A 19,796-nucleotide genomic window follows, 5' to 3' on the forward strand; every position below is an offset into this window, starting at 1 on the left:
GGTCAGCGTTTCAGGGTGGCAAAGTTGTTAACAGGTGTGGCTACACACCCTGACCTAAGGTGTGGTTGTTTTGTGTTTTGGACTTTAAGAGGGCCTAGGCAGATAAATCCACTCCCCCTTGAGCAAAGGTGAGAGAATTATAAAAATACTTCTGCTCCTTCTTTTGAATTAAGATGTTTGGCCTAAGGAATGACTGCCTTTAGGATCCTTGGTCTAGGGTCGGTTCACTGCATGAATAACAGAATGTTTTTCTCAATAATTAAGGATTTGATGGATGAAAGTATTGAAGCAAGTAACTATTCTAGTTGTCCTTGGCATTGTGTTAAAACAGTCTTTTGTCTTCTTCCCCACCCCACCCCCGTTATATTGGGGTATAAACATAATGGGAAATTAAATGCAGGCAGATTTACAGTATTTACTGGAACTCCCTGCCAGTACTATCCTATGCTTCTGCTTTATTATTTTCACTTGTGCCTTCATTCTCTTTACTTATTTTTCTAATCCCCATGCCCTTACCCCTGGTAACTGGTATACTTGTCAAAGATGGTCCCTGACAAACACTGGCTATTGGGAAGTCCGGCTATATGTGAGGCTGTGTTCCAGTGGGAGATGTTCTCCATGCAGGATGTAGCAATACTGCTCCTCTCCAAAAGAGCCACCACAGCTGGGCCCTGCTTCATTCTGCTAAGAGAGCTTCAAAGCAGACATGTCCATGGCTGTTCTGTTCCACTTCCCTAAGGGAGTTTCCCAGTAGAGGTGCCCAATGCTTCTCTGTTCCACCACACTAGGGAGTTTCCTAACAGAGATGCCAATTTTTTTCTCAGCTTCAGCCCAAATTGTTACTTCTCTGCTTCACTAGAGTTAATGGGAAATTTTCAGAAATGTTGAAGTCGCTGGTGAAGAGTTGCTACTTCTGCCCTGCTCGTTTAAGGGAGTTTGCCAGCAGAGGTGACCAAAGCTTCTCTGTTCCAATCCACTACAAAGTTTCTTACCACTACGGTGAAGGTCTTCACCCAAAACTCATTCAAGAAATTTATTTGGAAGGGAAGAATCCAGGAGAGGGGCTGTCTCTGCCAGGGCAGAAGCCAACTGAATATGTACAAAACTTATATAGGACTTCTTAGTCACAGAGTATTCCCAGGGAGAAGGTTCTCGGGGTGGGAATTGGTTAGATGTCAATCCCTGATCTTGAACAATGCAGAGATTGGCTGGATTTCATGCTCAGAGGTTGGTAGATCTTGAGCTTAAGGATTAGCTCGTTTTGTGCTCAGTTGGTCAAGGGTAGAGTGTGTTTCTTTGGCTTTTGTTTTAGGGTCAAAGTGTGTTCTGTCACTTGCCCTTTATAGTCTTTTAAGTCTGGTTTCAGGGTCAGGTGTTTCTTTCATTGGCTCTGGATTCAGAAACAAAGTGTATTTCCTTGTCTTGGTTTTAGAGTCAGGATGTATTTCTTTGTCTCCAGTTTCAGAGTCAAAATTATATATTTCACTGGCTCTGATTTCAGAGTCAGGATGTTTTTTTCGCTGGACCATTTACCCTACACATAGGACTTCATAAATTCGTAAATTCATTTTACCATGAGTTTGTAAGTACAAACAGTATAAAAATGACATCATAATGCTTGAAAAGATTGTTAACACTGTCAAATTTATTTCTATAGAAGAAATAGCACTGTGTTGTAGGCAGAAGATCCTTGTTCATTCCTGGCTGCCTAGACCCAAAATAATCACACAGAAACTATATTAATTAAACACTGCTTGGCTTATTAGCTTAGAATTCTTTTTTTTTTTTTTTTTTGGTTTTTGAGACAGGATTTCTCTGTGGCTTTGGAGCCTGTCCTGGAACTAGCTCTTGTAGACCAGGCTGACCTCGAACTCACAGAGATCCGCCTGCCTCTGCCTCCCTAGTGCTGGGATTAAAGTCATGCACCACCACCGCCCAGCTAGCTTAGAATTCTTATTAACTAACTCTGACATCTTAAATTAACCCATTCCTATTATTTTGTATTTTACCACAAGACTTGTGATTTACCAGTAAGATTCCAGGGCATCTGTCTCCAGACTCCAGATACATGGAATCTGACTCCACTTTCTTTTCTCCTCTATCTCTGCTTGGAATTCCTGCCTTGCTCTATTCTTCCCTGCCATAGACCCAAAGCAGCCTTTTTTTTATTAAACAAAGGCAAGAAAATATTTTCACAGCATACAGAGGGGAATACCAAATCACTTTTTAGCTGATTATAAATGTTTTAGCTAGAGATCTGACCAAATACTGTATAATAAGAAGCCCTCTTTTTTATTTCAGGTAGTCAATGTCTACTGTAATATGCAAAGATTTTAAAAGATTGCTGCAAACAAAAATTTTACTCCTATATAAAGCACAAATTTTACCTCACTGAATACATTTATAGGGTTTCTCTGCAGTATGATTTTTTTCTCATGATTTAGATTATTCATACATACAAATGCTTTATCACACTGATTACATTCATAGAGTTTATCCCCAGTGTGTGATCTTTTATGCATTTGAAGAGGACTGTGATGTACAAAGGCTTTACCACACTCATTACATTCATAGGGTTTATCTCCAGTATGTGTTAGTTCATGTCGTTGAAGATGACTATGATAAACAAAGCCTTTACCACACTAATTACATACACAATGTTTCTCTCCAATATGGGTTCTTTCATACCTTTGTAGATTACTGTGACATGCAAAGGCTTTACCACACTGGTTACATTCACAGGGTTTCTCTCCAATATGGCTTCTTTCATGTGTTTGAAGAGTACTGTGATGTGCAAAGATTTTAAAACATTGATTACATTCATAGGGTTTTTCTCCAGTATGAGTTCTTTTATGCTTTCGGAGGTAACTGTGACATGTAAAAGCTTTACCACACTGATTACAATCATAGGGTTTTTCTCCAGTATGGGTCCTTTCATGGCTTTGAAGATCACTGTGATGTGCGAAGGCTTTACCACACTGATTACATTCATAGGGCCTCTCTCCAGTATGGCTTCTTTCATGATTTTGTAGATTACTGTGACATGCAAAAGCTTGACCACACTGGTTACATTCATAGGGATTCCCTCCAGTATGAGTTCTTTTATGCTTTCTGAGGTAACTGTGACATGCAAAGGCTTTACCACACTGATTACATTCATAGGGTTTTTCTCCAGTATGGGTTCTTTGATGCCTTTGAAGATCACTGTGACGTGCGAAGGCTTTACCACACTGATTACATTCATAGGGCCTCTCTGCAGTATGGCTTCTTTCATGCCTTTGAAGATCACTATGACGTGCAAAGGCCTTACGACACTGATTACATTCATAGGGCCTCTCTCCAGTATGGCTTCTTTCATGATTTTGTAGATTACTCTGACGTGCAAAAGCTTTACCACACTGGTTACATTCACAGTGTTTCTCTCCAGTATGGGTTCTTTCATGCCTTTGAAGATCACTGTAACATGCAAAGGCTTTACCACACTGGTTATATTTATAGGGTTTCTCTCCAGTATAGCTTCTTTGATGCCTTTGAAGATGACTGTGACATGTAAAAGCTTTACCACACTGATTACAATCATAGGGTTTTTCTCCAGTATGAGTTCTTTCATGGCTTTGAAGATCACTGTGATGTGCGAAGGCATTACCACACTGATTACATTCATAGGGCCTCTCTCCAGTATGGCTTCTTTCATGATTTTGTAGATTACTGTGACGTGCAAAAGCTTGACCACACTGGTTACATTCATAGGGTTTCCCTCCAGTATGAGTTCTTTTATGCTTTCTGAGGTAACTGTGACATGCAAAGGCTTTACCACACTGATTACATTCATAGGGTTTTTCTCCAGTATGGGTTCTTTGATGCCTTTGAAGATCACTGTGACGTGCGAAGGCTTTACCACACTGATTACATTCATAGGGCCTCTCTGCAGTATGGCTTCTTTCATGCCTTTGAAGATCACTATGACGTGCAAAGGCTTTACTACACTGATTACATTCATAGGGCCTCTCTCCAGTATGGCTTCTTTCATGCCTTTGTAGATGACTGTGATATGCAAAGGCTTTACCACACTGGTTACATTCATAGGGTTTCTCTCTAGTATGGCTTCTTTCATGTGTTTGAAGAGTACTGTTATGTGCAAAGGTTTTAAAACATTGATTACATTCATAGGGTTTTTCTCCAGTATGAGTTCTTTTATGCTTTCGGAGGTAACTGTGACATGCAAAGGCTTTACCACACTGGTTACATTCATAGGGTTTCTCTCCAGTATGGGTTCTTTCATGCCTTTGAAGATCACTGTGACGTGCGAAGGCTTTACCACACTGATTACATTCATAGGGTTTCTCTCCAGTATGGGTTCTTTGATGCCTTTGAAGATCACTGTGAAATGCAAAGGCTTTACCACACTGATTACATTCATAGGGTTTCTTTCCAGTGTATGTCTTTTTATGCATTTGAAGATGACTGTGATGTGAAAAGGCTTGACCACACTCATTTCCTTCATAGGGTTTTAATCTAGTATGTGTTTTTTCAGGCATGTGAAGATGACTGTCACATGTAATGGCTTTAATACATTGAGTATATGCAGAAGTTTTCTCTCTAGTTTGACTTTTTTCATGCCTAAAATGATAATGGTACATGTAAAAGCATTACTACATTTAATACATTGTTGATTTTTTTATCTGTATGAATTAATTTTACAATTTAGTCCTATTTTAAAGAGGAATTATATGTTAACATTTTATTACCATGTTTACAATTTTGTTTTTCCCCATTAAGGCTTGCTTTTCATCTTTGAAGATACATGATTCACATTTACAGAATCTTTTTTCTACATGAGAATTTTCATGTATTTGAAGAGAACTGAAAAAACTCAGAGCTTTACCACCCTTATTGCATTCATGTGTCCTCTACTGTGAGTGATACTACATTTGCTAAGTGAGCTAGGACAAACAGAAATATTTATACAGTCCTAGTACTCATGGTGCTTTTCTGAAATGTGAGATGGTTGATATATTAACAATGAGGCTATAAAACTAGTTACTTGTATACTTTTACATCAAATTCAACAAGTATAGTCAACATGGAGACTGCTACATATCTTCTGTTTGTTCTGAGAGAGAGGTATGCTATATCTTTTCACATCCCTATGCTCATGTGGCTTGTATCCAGAGTAACATATGATATACCTAGTAAAGGAAGAATAACAAATACAAGATTTCCACATTGAGTTCACACTTTATGTCCTCAGAGACTTGTGGCATCTGGATTAAGGCCTCTCCACAACAGCTGCCCCTTGATTCATGACTCTAACTGCCCCCTCACTAAACTTAACACAGTCACAAGTATATGGGTTAAACTACCTTTTCTATGGACTATTAGTGTAATACAGAGTTTTAGAGATATACTTATCAACTTTTCAACATATTTATCTTTTATAATATGAATAATGTGAAATAAACAGACGATTTTACAGTGTAGTTCTCAATGTATTATGATTCAAATGGTAATATAAGTTAAGACATTGTTTCCTTGACTTCTTTCTTAAAAGAATGACTTGTAAATGCAGTTCACCTATCTGAAATTAAGGTATATGATTTTGTGAGAATTTAATAATTATCAATGCATGTTATTATATACACTGCTGCTTTTGTTTAAAACATATAGGATGTATTACAATTCTTCAGAGATATATTTGTATATTTATAAATGAAAATTACCTTTCATGTCTTCTAGAACTTTGACAATGTTCTTCAACATTATGGTCTTCCCAACTGTATCCTAAAATATAGTGCCAGACATTATATATTAAAAATTGTAAAAAAAAATTTAGCTACCATTTGTAGCAAACCTTACAACCATGCCTGATTTATTTACCTCATTCTTCTTTCTCAATCATATTACAAAAGAGCATCCATTAACCAATGAACAGTTGCCCCCTTATTTGAAACATGAAAGACAATTCAGCCATACCTATAGTAGTGAGGTTTCTGTAGGTCTCCACCATCACATCTTTGTAGAGATTCTTCTGTGAAGGATCCAGCAAAGTCCATTCTTCCCAATTGAAGTCGACATGCACATCATCATAGGTCACTGCATTCTAAAATATGCCATACATGTGTACAACCAAAAGCATGATTCTGACAACACTGTAAAGGTATACTTCTTTGACAGTATAGTTATATAATTATGGTGCTCCCCATACTTATTCCATGAAACAGACATCATAATTTAATCACTAAGTCACTTTAGAAGCAAAATGAATAGGAGGCTCACCTCTGTCATTTCTGACCCTTTGAATGAGATATCACCTTACAAGAGAAATGCCTACTAAAAAACAATGAAAGATATGTAAACAGATCAAGAGTACAGAGTACAGATAAGAGAAACTGTATGAAAGATTAATTCCTACCTACAAAAAGAAAAATAAGATGAAAAAGCCAGATGTATTGAATCATACCTCTAATCCTTGTACTCAGAAGGCAGAGGCATGTATATCTATCTTCCTCTGAGTTGAATACCAGCCTAGTCTATGCAATCACTTCTAGGACAGCAAGAAATACATATTAAATATCTGTTTCACATGAAAAATATCAAACAAATATAAAAGAAATAACTCATAGGTTTTTGCTGAAGTTTCTACAAAGAGTTATGCATTCACTTGAACTCTTTATTCATTTACCCAGAAACCTGAAGTGTCCCAATTTTAACTGCAATGTAAATAAGATATTATTAAAAGCACTGTGTGTTTAAAGTTACAAATTGGCAAATGAAAACAATAGCAATGAATATGCTGATTATAAATAATCAACACAGAGCAGGAAAGATAGATCAACAGTAAATAGTCCTCCTGGTCTTGCATACAGGTGGGCTCAAGGACTTACATGGGGGATCATAACTATCCATTGTTCCCAGCATAGGGTTTCTAATACCATCTTTTGATCAATGTAAAGACCAGGTACTCACATGGTGCATATCCATGCATACCGGTAAAATATGTAGAGGTAGGCAGAGTAGACAGGATTGAATTCTGGAAGGAAGAAGGCAGAGTCATAGAGAACCACCATGGAGGTGCCAATATCAGACATGCTGCATCTTTCCCGGTAAGCCACAACCTTGTGGTGATATCCAGATTACTAGAAATGGGTTAAATCAATATATGAGAGTTAGCCGATAAGAGGCTATAGATAATGAACCAGGTAGTGTTTAAATTAATACAGCTTCTGTGTGATTATTTTGGGTGTAAGCTAGCCAGGATGACAAGCAATCCCATCTTCGTCACCAAGAAGGGAACAAAGGGCCACCTTCCTCCTACTACAAAAATATTCATTTTAGTAAATCAATCAGAAGAGATGGAGAGGGGCATTTTATATTCATAACAGGAACAGTTCATCAGGATGAAGTCTCAATCCTGAACATCTATGCCCCTAATATAAAAGCACCCACGTACATAAAAGAAACATTGCTAAAATTCAAGGCAGCCATCAAACCGCACACACTAACAGTAGGAGACTTCAACACTCCTCTCTCACCAATGGACAGGTCAATCAGACAGAAACCTAACAGAGAAATAAGACAATTAATGGAGGTAATGAAACAAATGGACTTAACAGACATCTATAGAACATTCCACCCAAATAGGAAAGAATACACCTTCTTCTCTGCAGCTCATGGAACCTTCTCGAAAATCGACCACATAGTCAGTAACAAAGCAAACATCCACAGTTACAAAAAAGTATTACTAACCACCTGTGTTTTATCAGATCACCATGGATTAAAGTTAGAATTCAACAACAAGGCTATCCCGGAAAGCCTACAAAGTCATGGAAACTGAACAGCCAACTACTGAACCATACCTGGATTAAGGAAGAAATAAAGAAAGAAATTAAATTCTTCCTGGAATTCAATGAAAATAAAGAAACAACATACTCAAACTTATGGGACACTATGAAATCAGTCCTAAGAGGAAAGTTCATAGCACTAAGTGCCCACTTAAAGAAAACGGAAAATGCATACATTGGGGACTTAACAACACACCTGAAAGCGCTAGAAAAAAAGAAGCAGACTCACCTAGGAGGAGTAGGAGACTGGAAATAATCAAACTGAGGGCTGAAATCAATAAAATAAAAACACAGAGAACAATCCAAAGAATCAATGAAACAAAAAGCTGGTTCCTGGAGAAAATCAACAAGATTGACAAACCCCTATCCAAACTAATCAAACGGCAGAGAGAGAATTTGCAAATTAATAAGATCAGAAATGAAAAGGGGGACATAACCACAGACACAGAGGAAATTCAGAGAATCATTAGATCTTACTACAAAAGCCTATATGCCACAAAACTGGAAAATGTAAAGGAAATGGATACTTTCCTAGATAAATATCATTTACCAAAGTTAAATCAGGACCAGGTGAACAATCTAAATAGACCTGTTAGTCGCGAAGAATTAGAAGAGGTTATCAAAAACCTCCCTACCAAAAAAAGCCCAGGACCAGATGGTTTCAATGCGGAATTCTACCAGAACTTCCAAGAAGACCTAATACCTATACTTCTTAATGTATTTCACAATATAGAAACAGAAGGGTCATTACCAAATTCCTTTTATGAAGCTACAGTTACTCTGATACCAAAACCACACAAAGACTCAACCAGGAAAGAGAATTACAGGCTGATCTCACTCATGAATATCGATGCAAAAATCCTCAACAAAATACTGGCAAACCGAATCCAAGAACACATTAGAAAAATTATCCATCATGATCAAGTAGGCTTCATTCCTGAGATGCAGGGCTGGTTCAACATACGAAAATCTATCAATGTAATCCAGCATATAAATAAACTGAACGAAAAAAACCATATGATCATTTCATTAGATGCTGAAAAAGCATTCGACAAAATTCAACATCCATTTATGTTAAAAGTCTTGGAGAGATTAGGGATACAAGGGTCATACCTAAATATAATAAAAGCTATATATAGCAAGCCGACAGCTAACATCAAATTAAACGGAGAGAAACTCAAAGCCATCCCGCTTAACTCAGGAACACGACAAGGCTGTCCACTTTCGCCATACCTCTTCAATATAGTGCTGGAAGTTCTAGCAATAGCAATAAGACAACATAATGGGATCAAGGGGATTTGAATTGGAAAGGAAGAAGTTAAACTTTCGTTATTTGCAGATGATATGATAGTGTACATAAGCGACCCCCAAAACTCCACCAAAGAACTTTTACAGCTGATAAACAGCTTTAGTAATGTGGCAGGATACAAGATCAACTCCAAAAAATCAGTCGCCCTCTTATACACAAAGGATATGGAAGCAGAGAGGGAAATCAGAGAAGCTTCTCCATTCACGATAGCCACAAACAGCATAAAATATCTTGGGGTAAATCTAACCAAGGAAGTGAAAGATCCATTTGACAAGAACTTTAAGGCATTGAAGAAAGAAATTGATGAGGATACCAAAAAATGGATGGACATCCCTTGCTCTTGGATTGGGAGGATCAACATAGTAAAAATGGCAATTCTACCAAAGGCAATTTATAGATTCAATGCAATCCCCATCAAGATCCCATCAAAATTCTTTACAGATCTGGAGAGGACAATAATCAACTTTATATGGAAAAACAAAAAACCCAAGATAGCCAAAACAATCCTATACAATAAAGGATCTTCTGGAGGCATTACCATCCCTGACTTCAAACTCTATTACAGAGCTACAGTAATGAAAACAGGGTGGTACTGGCATAAAAACAGAGAAGTCGACCAATGGAATCGTTTAGAAGACCCGGATTTTATCCCACAAACCTATGAACAACTCATTTTCGATAAAGGAGCTAAAAGTATACAATGGAAGAAAGAAAGCATCTTCAACAAATGGTGCTGGCACAACTGGATGTCAACCTGTAGAAGAATGAAAATAGACCCATATCTATCACCATGCACAAAACTCAAGTCCAAATGGATTAAAGACCTCATTATCAGCCCGAAAACACTGAACCTGATAGAAGAGAAAGTGGGAAATACCCTACAACAGATGGGCACAGGTGATCGCTTCTTAGGTATAACCCCAGAAGCACAGGCATTAAGGACCTCATTGAATAAATGGGACCTCCTGAGACTGAGAAGCTTCTGTAAAGCAAAGGACACTGTCACTAAGACACAAAGGCAACCTACTGACTGGGAGAAGATCTTCACCAACCCCGCAACAGACAAAGGTCTGATCTCCAAAATATATAGAGAACTCAAGAAACTAGACTTTAAAATGCTAATTAACCCAATTAAGAAATGGGGCACTGAACTGAACAGAGAATTCTCAACAGAAGAAGTTCAAATGGCCAAAAGATACTTAAGGTCGTGCTCAATTTACTTAGCAATCAGGGAAATGCAAATCAAAACAACTTTGAGATATCATCTTACACCTGTCAGAATGGCTAAAGTCAAAAACACCAAGGATAGCCTTTGCTGGAGAGGCTGTGGAGGAAGGGGTACCCTTATCCATTGCTAGTGGGAATGCAAACTTGTGCAACCACTCTGGAAAGCAGTGTTTCGGTTTCTCAGGAAATTCGGGATCAACCTACCCCTGGACCCAGCAATACCACTCTTGGGAATTTACCCAAGAGATGCTCTATCACATGTCAAAAGCATTTGTTCAACTATGTTCATAGCAGTATTATTTGTAATAGCCAGAACCTGGAAACAACCTAGATGCCCTTCAATGGAAGAATGGATGAAGAAAGTATGGAATATATACACACTAGAGTACTACGCTGCGGTAAACAACAATGACTTCTCGAATTTTGCATGCAAATGGATGGAAATAGAAAACAGTATCCTGAGTGAGGTATCCCAGACCCAAAAAGAAGAACATGGGGTGTACTCACTCATAATTGGTTTCTAGCCATAAATACGGGTCACGGAGTCTACAATTGGGGAACCTAAAGAAGCTAAGTAAGAAGCTGAACACAAGGAAAAACATATCGTTATCCTCTTGGATAAGGGAAGTAGACAAAATTGCCGGGGAGAAAAGTGGGATCTTGGGGGTGGGGTGGAGAGGGGGTAAGGGGAGATGGGGAGAGAAAAGGTAGAAGGGAAGGAGGGGGGACTTGGGGAAACAGGAGGATCGGGATAAAGGAAGGTTGGATAGGGGAGCACGGACCCACGATTCTTAGTTAAGGGACCCACTTTAGGGTGGGCAGGAGAATTGACCCTAGAGGGGCTCCCAGGTGCCCAAGCTGAGGTCCCCAGTTAGTTCCTTGGGCAGCTGAGGATAGGGAACCTGAAATGACCCCATCCTAGCGCAATACTGACGAACATCTTGCATATCATCCTAGAACTTTCATCTGGCGATGGATGGAGATAGAGACAGAGACCCACACTGGAGCAATGGACTGAGCTCCCAAGGTCCCAATGAGGAGCAGAAGGAGGGAGAACATGAGCAAAGAAGTCGGGACCACGAGGGGTGCACCCACCCACTGAGACAGTGGAGCTGATCTACTGGGAGCTCACCAAGGCCAGCTGGACTATTACCAAAAAAAGCATGGGATAAAACTGAACTCTCTGATCATGACGAACAATGAGGACTGATGAGACGCCAAGGACAATGGCATGCAGTTTTGATCCTACGCAATCTGCTGGCTTGGTGGGAGCCTAGCCAGTTTGGATGTTCATCTTCCTAGATATGGACGGAGGGGGGAGGAACCCTGACTGCTCTTTGGACTGGAGAGGGAGGGGGAGAAGAGTGGGGGGAAGGGGAGAGGGGTGGGAGGAGGGGGAGAAGAGTGGGAGGAGGGGGAGAAGAGTGGGAGGAGGGGGAGGGAAAGGGGAAGCTGGGAGGAGGTGGAAATTTGTTTTTTTTTCTTTATTCTTCTTTTATCAATAAAAAAAAGAAAAAAATATTCATTTTAAAATAAAAATTCAAAACAAACAAAACAGGCAGGAAGAAGTTTATGCACCTGCAATCCAATGACTCAGAAGGCACAGGCAGTATTAATGTCATGAATACATGCCATTCTGGGAAACATAATGAAACCTTCTGACAAATTTTAAAATTCAAGATATGGGCGAAGCTCAGTACAATAGCATATGCTTGATAGGAACCATCATACAACAATATTAAAACAAAAGCCAGGAATGCTGGCCCACTTTTAATCCCAGCACTTGGGAGTCAGAGTCAAAAGATCTCTGAGTTTGAAACCAGCCTGGTATATAGAGCTAGTTTCAGGACAGCTAGGGCTACAAAGACAAACCTTGTCTCTAAAAACAAACAAACAAAAATGAAAACAGTGGGCTATTAAACCACCTAGGCACCAAATAGCAGCTAATTCTACTGAATCTTGTGTGATTTAGTGTTAGAATTTATGATGGTGGGGAAGTTATGACAGCAAAAGAAGAAAGCTGACTGATTAGTTTCAACCACAACATGGTAGGCACAAAAAACAGGAAATGGGTTGAGGCTACAGAAACTCATATTGTGGGATTCCCTTCTGTATGCTGTGATTATCATTAGTTAATACAGAAACTGCTTTGGGCTTAAGCAGAGCTATGGGAAAGAACTTAGCTAGGTGGGGAAAACTAAACTGAATGCTAGGAGAAAGAAGGTGGAGTCAGAGAGAAGTCATGGAGCCCCTCCAGAGACAGATGCTGAGATCTTTACGTAAGCCACAGTCACATAGCAATAAACAGATTAATAGAAATTGGTTAAATTAATATGTAACTGTTAGCCAGTAAGAAACTAGAGCTAATGGGCAAAGCAGTGATTTATTAATACAGTTTCTGTGTGATTATTTCAGGGCTGAGCAGCTGGGAACTAACAAGTGGCTTCCCACAACAAACTGGTGCTTGTGTGGCCAACTAAAATCCACTTAAAATCTTAGAGAGCTTGGAAAAGAATTCTAGACACTAAAAAAATAAAGTTTAGCCACATTTATTTCCCCAAATGGGGTTTGCTTACTGGTGACATGCTGCGGTTCCTTTAAGAGAGTTTTTTCTGATTTCGAGATAACAGGAAAAAACCTGCACCATTTTGAAATGCCAGCTTTCTGGACTGTGCTGCCACCGTGAACTCTTGACTTTCTGGAGGACCAGCTATGGGCTCTGTGAGCAGATTTCTACTGGCAACTTAGATCCCCTATATGCCTGAAAATGGGGCAATGTACGTGGCTCTCAGAGGCAGCAATCATGCCTCTGCCATGTTGACTGGATGGAGCAAGCAGGCAGGCCGTATTTGCTCTACCAATGGCACAGCTTAAGTTCCAAAGTGCTTAGCATTTTAAGAAGTGCTCAAAAACAGTAAAGAATTACAGACACACAATAGGACAGATTCATACATAAAAGACCTCTAAATGAGACATGTTGTGTTTAAAAAATGTACATAGGCTTGGGAGAGAGAAGAAAAACATAGAAAGTTAAAAAAAAAAGTAAATGGTTTATAAAAATGAAACAAAGTCTTTAAAGAGACAGAGTATAGACAATCATAAATTAAAGGAGTAAAGATAATAAAATAAATATTAAAACGTAATAGAATAAAAAAATAAGCCACATAAACATGGACTATATACAGAGTCTCTGGATTATTTATATTATTGTGTTTTCTATAATTATTTTGGCTATAAAGGAGCTAAGTAACCAACATATATATTTTAAAGGTATCATGTCTTCAGGATTTGGGTCTAAGGATTTGTTGCTTTGCAAAAGAGGTTCTCCTTTTTTTCCACAGAGGATGAGAACCTGTGGAATCCCTCTAGACTAATGTGGTTTGATGAAACAAGACCGCCTAAAAGGTCACTATGAACACACCCAAAAAATTACTTCACCAAATAAAGAGCAGGAAGCAGTTTGAAGAGAACTATGCCCATATTCCCAAATACTGTTCATAAATGTTTGTTTGCATTTAAAAGGGAATATGCTATAGAGATTTGCATTGGTATGGATCTTAGTTTATTGATACTAATTTAAGGTCAATTTTATTATATGCATTTCTGCTCTTGATTAAGGCATTGTATTTGTCTAGCTCATTTAAAAATGTAATGTATAATTAAAATATAGGTAAATAGAGAGTCATCTATAATAGTAATAGTAGCATGTTAGTTAGATTTTCTTGATGTATAGAAATGTATTTCAGATAGATAGGGATTATTCAAATCTTTCAGAGACTTTCACAATATTACCTTTAAAATGTTTTAAGAGCTTAAGACTTTTCATGACAATGAGACACATCTGTTCCTGGCAGCAGCAATCTACTTCAAGAGGATAATCAGCATCGAAGAGGCTCCTTATGGAGTTTGTTAGCCATTTGGGCAAGAAACTGCTCTAGGCTGGACTGCTTGATGAACTAGACATGCAGGACTCACAGGGTTCCTGATTCATGAAAGTGTCTGCCAGACATTCTGTAGGACACAGAAGAAGGCAACTGATGGACTTTTCTATTGCAAGGCAGAACAGGTCTTCAAATTTCCTACTTTATGGAAAAATCTGCTTGATAGAATAGACCTGTGAGCTTAAGATTGGATGCCCATAACAACACAAAAGAACTTTGGGTGACTGTCCAGGTAACAAGATGTCTTTGTCATTTCTAGAGTTTTGGAAGTTGCTTACAATATACTTCCTGTTTACCTAGGTAATATTATATCCTTCTGGAGTCTCTGTTGGAGTTGAAGAATTGGGAGGTGATATGGAATTCCTCTCTCTATGCTGTGATTATCATTGTTTAATAAGGGAACTGTTTTGGACCTATAGCAGAGCTATAGGACAGAACTTAGGTGGGGCGGGGGTAACTAAACTGAATGCTGGGAGGAAGAATGCGGAGTCAGAAAGAAGTTATGTAGCCTTGCCAGAGACAGATTCTGGGAACTTTAGCTGGTAAGCCACAGCCACATAGTTTTATACAGATTAATAGAAATGGGTTAAATTAAAATGTAAGAGTTAGCCTTAAATAAGAAGCTGAAGCTAAAAGGCCAGGCAGTGATTTAATTAATACAGTTTCTGTGTGATTATTTCAGGGCTGAGCAGCTGGGAACAAACAAGTAGCCCTCTTTACTATATCATATCACAGCCCCAATGAGAGATTTCATCCAGAGAGGCTCCTCCTACTAATGATTTCACAAGCAATCAAATGAAAGTTACCAAGAGGAGGCACATGTTAAAATACATCTTCTTATCTGGGAGGTTTTCATTCAATCAATTAAATTCTAACCTGGGTCACTAGAGGCTTATGGTCATCTAAGAAGAAAATTTAGTCATTTCAATGATACTCATAGTCTGCAATATCCCCTACACTTTTCAAATGTTAAAAGTCTCTTCTGATGCTCAAAACAATCACTTGACAGTGATTTGTGGACAGAGGTTTCTGTCCTACCTGGTCTCAGTCATTCAATCCCAAAGAAACACACAGAGGTCTACATTAATTATAAACTGGTTGGCCTATTAGCTCAGGCTTTTTATTAACTAATTCTCACATCTCACATTAGTACATAATTTTTGTCTGTGTTAGCCACAGGGTTTGGTACCTTTTATCAGTGAGGCATTCTCATCTTGTTTCCTCTATGTCTGGGTGATGACTGCAGACTTAGCCTTTCCTCTTCTCAGAATTCTCCTGTTCTGGTCACCCCACATATCCTTCCTGCCTGGTTACTGGTAATCTGCATTTTATTAAACTAATACAAGTGACAAATCTTTGCAAGGTACAAGACCAGTGTCCCACAGCAAATAACATCTTGTAAAAATCAGAAAACAAGTTACATCTTTCCAACATACAATGGTATAGAATATAGAATACCATTTACACTCCAAAATAGAGAAATGGAGACATAGTGAGAGAAGATTGAACCAAGGCAAGACTGAAGCATAGCAGGACAAATATCAAATCCTGTAACTCTGTCTCAGATACACAAGGCTTCAGTTTCAAAGGGCTTAGGTGGCCCTATCCCTGCATCTAGTTTTTGTTTTTGTTTTTTTGTTGTTTTTTTTTTTGAGACAGGGTTTTCCTGTAGCTTTAGAGCCTGTCCTGGAACTAGCTCTTGTAGACCAGCTGGCCTCGAACTCATAGACATCTACCTGCTCTGCCTACCGAGTGCTGGGATTAAAGGCATGCACCACTACCACCCAGTCCTGCATCTTTTCATATATCTCTGTGATTAATTTCACTCCCTATATTCAGCTAGTTCTTCACAGAAGATGTTTTATAGTTTAGGCATCTCAATATCTTGTGGTATTAAAATGCAACCTAGGCTGTATCAAAATACCACCCTGGCTGTTTGGAATATTATGTTAAGATGTGTTATATTTGTTTATGTTGTGAAACAATTGTTTCAATGATACAAATATGTGTTGCATTCTTTTATGTTGCATGTGTATAATTCTGTGAAGCTATGATACTGGGCTGGTCTAAAATACCTATTTGGCCTAATGAACAGTCAGTAGCTTGGTAGAAAAGTATAAGAAGGGCTGGCAAGCAGAAACAATAAACAGGAGGAGAAATCTTGGAGGAAAAAAAGGAAGGATGACCAAGAAAAGGAGAGAAAAGCATGGGCCAGTGACTCACATACACAGCAAGCCACAGAATAAGAAGTAAATAAAAATTTATACAGAATAGAGAAAGATAAAAGCCCAGAAGCAAAAGGTAGATGGGACAATTAGTTTAGAAACGCTGGCTAGAAACAAGACAACCTAAGACCAGAAATTTATAATAATAATAATAATAATAAGCCTCAGTGTATGTCACTTTTTGAGAGCTGGGTGGCAGACCTCCAAAAGAGTAAAAACAACAACACCAGGTTTTGTCCTCACAGCTTCATGGTATGAACTCTCACAATCTCTTCACTGGGTTTCTGTCTCTGCCAAACATGGATGCCAGTAACAATGCTGAATTGTAACCACAAACTAAAAACCCAGTACCCTAAATTTTGATTCTTTCTTGTTTCCAGGACCAGCACATGATGAGTGGTCCTGAAAAGCTTAACTTCTTAATTGACAGACACTAACACACTTGGACCACAGGTGTAGCAGATTTTGTATGAAATTGCTTCCTAGGATTAGGAATCACTTTGCTTACTCCTTACATAAATTGAAGGTTTATGTGGATGGAGTCTTACTCCTGGAGCACCTTGCTAGACTTCCATTCCATGGCAAGGGCCTGTCTATAATAGTAATAAACTCCTTGAAAATCCCTGCTTCTTTCAGTAATTGGTTGCCACCTGAAACTACCTTTTCATTTTCATTTATTTCAGCCCCACGTGTTTTCTTTTTACTGTAGACCTGAATGAATCATCAGTAATAACCATCCAACAGATCCAATATTTCATTTAAGGAATCAGCCCATTTACTAAATATCCAGGTAATAGAAAGATTTTGGAGCCAAAATATCAAACAAATGACCTCTAACTTAATCTGTTATGGAGTCTATCATTTCCAACTGAAATCCTATGATCTCAGTCTCTACTTTCTGGCATTCTTCTTAACATTTCTGTCTTCCTGGTCCTATAAGAACAGCCAATTTAGTTCTGGTTACTATTTTCTATATTTTTTTCACCACCTAAATTCTAGATATCTTCTACACTCTTTCAAGAGACATCATTCCCAGGTTCTGCCTAGCAACAATATTACTTTTGGTTTTCCATTTCTTTGTCCTAACTTGCATTTATGTTGCTCTGATTAAATCCTCTAACCAAAACCAGCTCAGACAATGAGTGGGGTAATCTGATTTCATCATTTTCAGAGCTTAGGATAGAAAATCATGTTAATAGTTGAATGCAAAAATCCATGGACAAAGATTGTTTCCTGGCTTTCTCTCTTGCCCAGTCACTCCTTCATTCATGCTAAGATAGCTCCCTTTTGTAGTCCAAGCCCACTTTCTTAGGGATATTGCCACCCTCATTGGAGGAGCCTTCCCACATCAATCATCAACACAATCTCTCCCAGATACAGCAGTCTGTGTTTTTTATGAACCACGCCACTCTGAACACAGTTGAGCAAATGTCCTTGTGGTAGGATCTTTTGTATATATGTCCAAGAGTGGTATAGCTGGGTCTTGAGGTGAATTGACTCACAACTTCCTGAGGACTGCATGTTGATTTCCACATTGGCTGTACAAGTTTGCACTTGTACAATGAATCCCCTTGCTACATGTCCTTGCCAGCATTAGCTGCCCCTTGATTTATGGAGCTTAACAAATCTAACAGGTGTAAGATAAGATCTCAAGTAGTTTTGATATTCATTTTCCTGATGGCTAAAGATTTTGAACATGTCTTCAAGTGTTTCTCAGTCACTTTAGATTCTTTTACTGAGAATTCTCTTTAGAGGTGTTCCCCATTATAGTTGGATTATTTGCTTTGTTCTTGTCTAGTTTCTTGAATTCTATAATACCCTAGGTGAGGAAGCCCATAATCACGTGGAAAAATATGATATTTACTCACTTATAGGTGGATATTAGCAGTTAAGTAAAGTATAATCACAGTAATCACAGTTAATCACAGTACAATCCATAGACACAGACAGGCTAAGTAACAACAGCTCTAGGGGAGATGCATGGATCTCCCTGGTAGGCAGAAATAGAACAGATCTTGTGGGTATACTGGAGGCAGGGGGGATGGGAAGAGGAAGGATCAGGTGAGCGAGGAAGAGACAGATGGGGAGAAGACAGGGAAAGATGATGGGAATAGAGAAGCTTTTAACAGGGGATGTGGAAACTGTAGTGACAACATTCTGGAAACTATAAAGGTGACCCTAGTGACTGTTCCTAGTAATCAAGAATATGGAAGTTGAACTAGCCATTTTCTGTAACCACATAAAGCTCCCAGTGGGACTGGGACACCAAGCCAGCCACAAAATATTCAACCCACTTGTACCATCTGCAAGATATGCTGGGACACTGGTGACTCTGAAATTTCTTAATGGCCAATAAATGACTGGTCTAACTTGAAGCTCATACTGTGAAAGGAAACCCATAACTGAAAACTGCCTAGATGTATGTAGGCCACCTTCCAAATGACCTTCCTCATTCTCTCAGTCCCCATCAACACTATCTCCAAATTCCCTATGGTCTCCTCTCCTTTCATGCCCAAACATTGGGTGAACACTATTTGTAAGATTTCCAGCTTTAACTAGGGATGAGAGCACCTGCTCAACCATAGGCCACATAAAGCAGAAAATTAGAAAGCAAATAGAAACCAAGCAAAATAACACCCATGCAACAAAGACAAACTGAGAGATGAGTACCTAGATCCACAAATTCCTAAAACCCAGATACTTGGACACCAACATAAAAACACAATCAACAACAGCCAGAGCAATAAGTCACTACCAGATTCCAGGTATCCTACTGCTGCAAGCTCTGAATATTCCAATAGAGTTGAAGCACAATTAAGTTAAGACCAACTTTACGAAGATGACAGAAGTCCTTAAAGAAGTAAATGAATCCCTTTTTTAAAAAAGTAGAGAAAGGATAAATGCAGTGTTGGAGAAAACTAATATATCCCTTAAAGAAAACCAAAAAGCAAACAAAGAAACAGTTGGCAGAAATGAAGCTGTTCAAGACCTTAAAATAGAAATAGGAGCAATTGAAAAATATGAACTGAAATAATTATGAAAATCAAAATCTAAATAATCAAATAAGACATACAGAGGCATGCTTCACTAAAAGAATACAAGACATTGAACAGAGAATTTCAGACTTTAAAGGCATGATCAAAGAAATGGACATATGATCAAAGAAAATGTTAAACCAAAAATTTCCTGAAACATAACATCCAGGAAATCTGAAACACTAGAAAAATACCAACCCTAATAATAACAGGAAATG

The 19,796-nt window shown here is 38.5% G+C and overlaps 1 protein-coding gene across 1 annotated transcript in view; it reads right to left on the reverse strand.

The window, feature by feature from the left end:
- Positions 1 to 2,494: 2,494 nt before the first annotated feature.
- The window catches only part of LOC142836952 (uncharacterized), a 36,923-nt gene continuing 19,621 nt past the window's right edge, over positions 2,495 to 19,796 (reverse strand). Inside the window, exons 2-4 of the mRNA XM_075951709.1 lie at positions 5,974 to 6,100; positions 5,721 to 5,781; positions 2,495 to 4,620 (exon numbers count right to left, since the gene is read on the reverse strand). Of these exons, the coding sequence (XP_075807824.1) occupies positions 2,643 to 4,620; positions 5,721 to 5,781; positions 5,974 to 6,100 (2,166 nt within the window). The 3' untranslated portion in view covers positions 2,495 to 2,642. The remainder of the gene's footprint in view (positions 4,621 to 5,720; positions 5,782 to 5,973; positions 6,101 to 19,796) is intronic.

Source organism: Microtus pennsylvanicus, chromosome 17 (genome assembly GCF_037038515.1).
Source record: "Microtus pennsylvanicus isolate mMicPen1 chromosome 17, mMicPen1.hap1, whole genome shotgun sequence".
NCBI classification, from domain to species: domain Eukaryota; kingdom Metazoa; phylum Chordata; class Mammalia; order Rodentia; family Cricetidae; genus Microtus; species Microtus pennsylvanicus.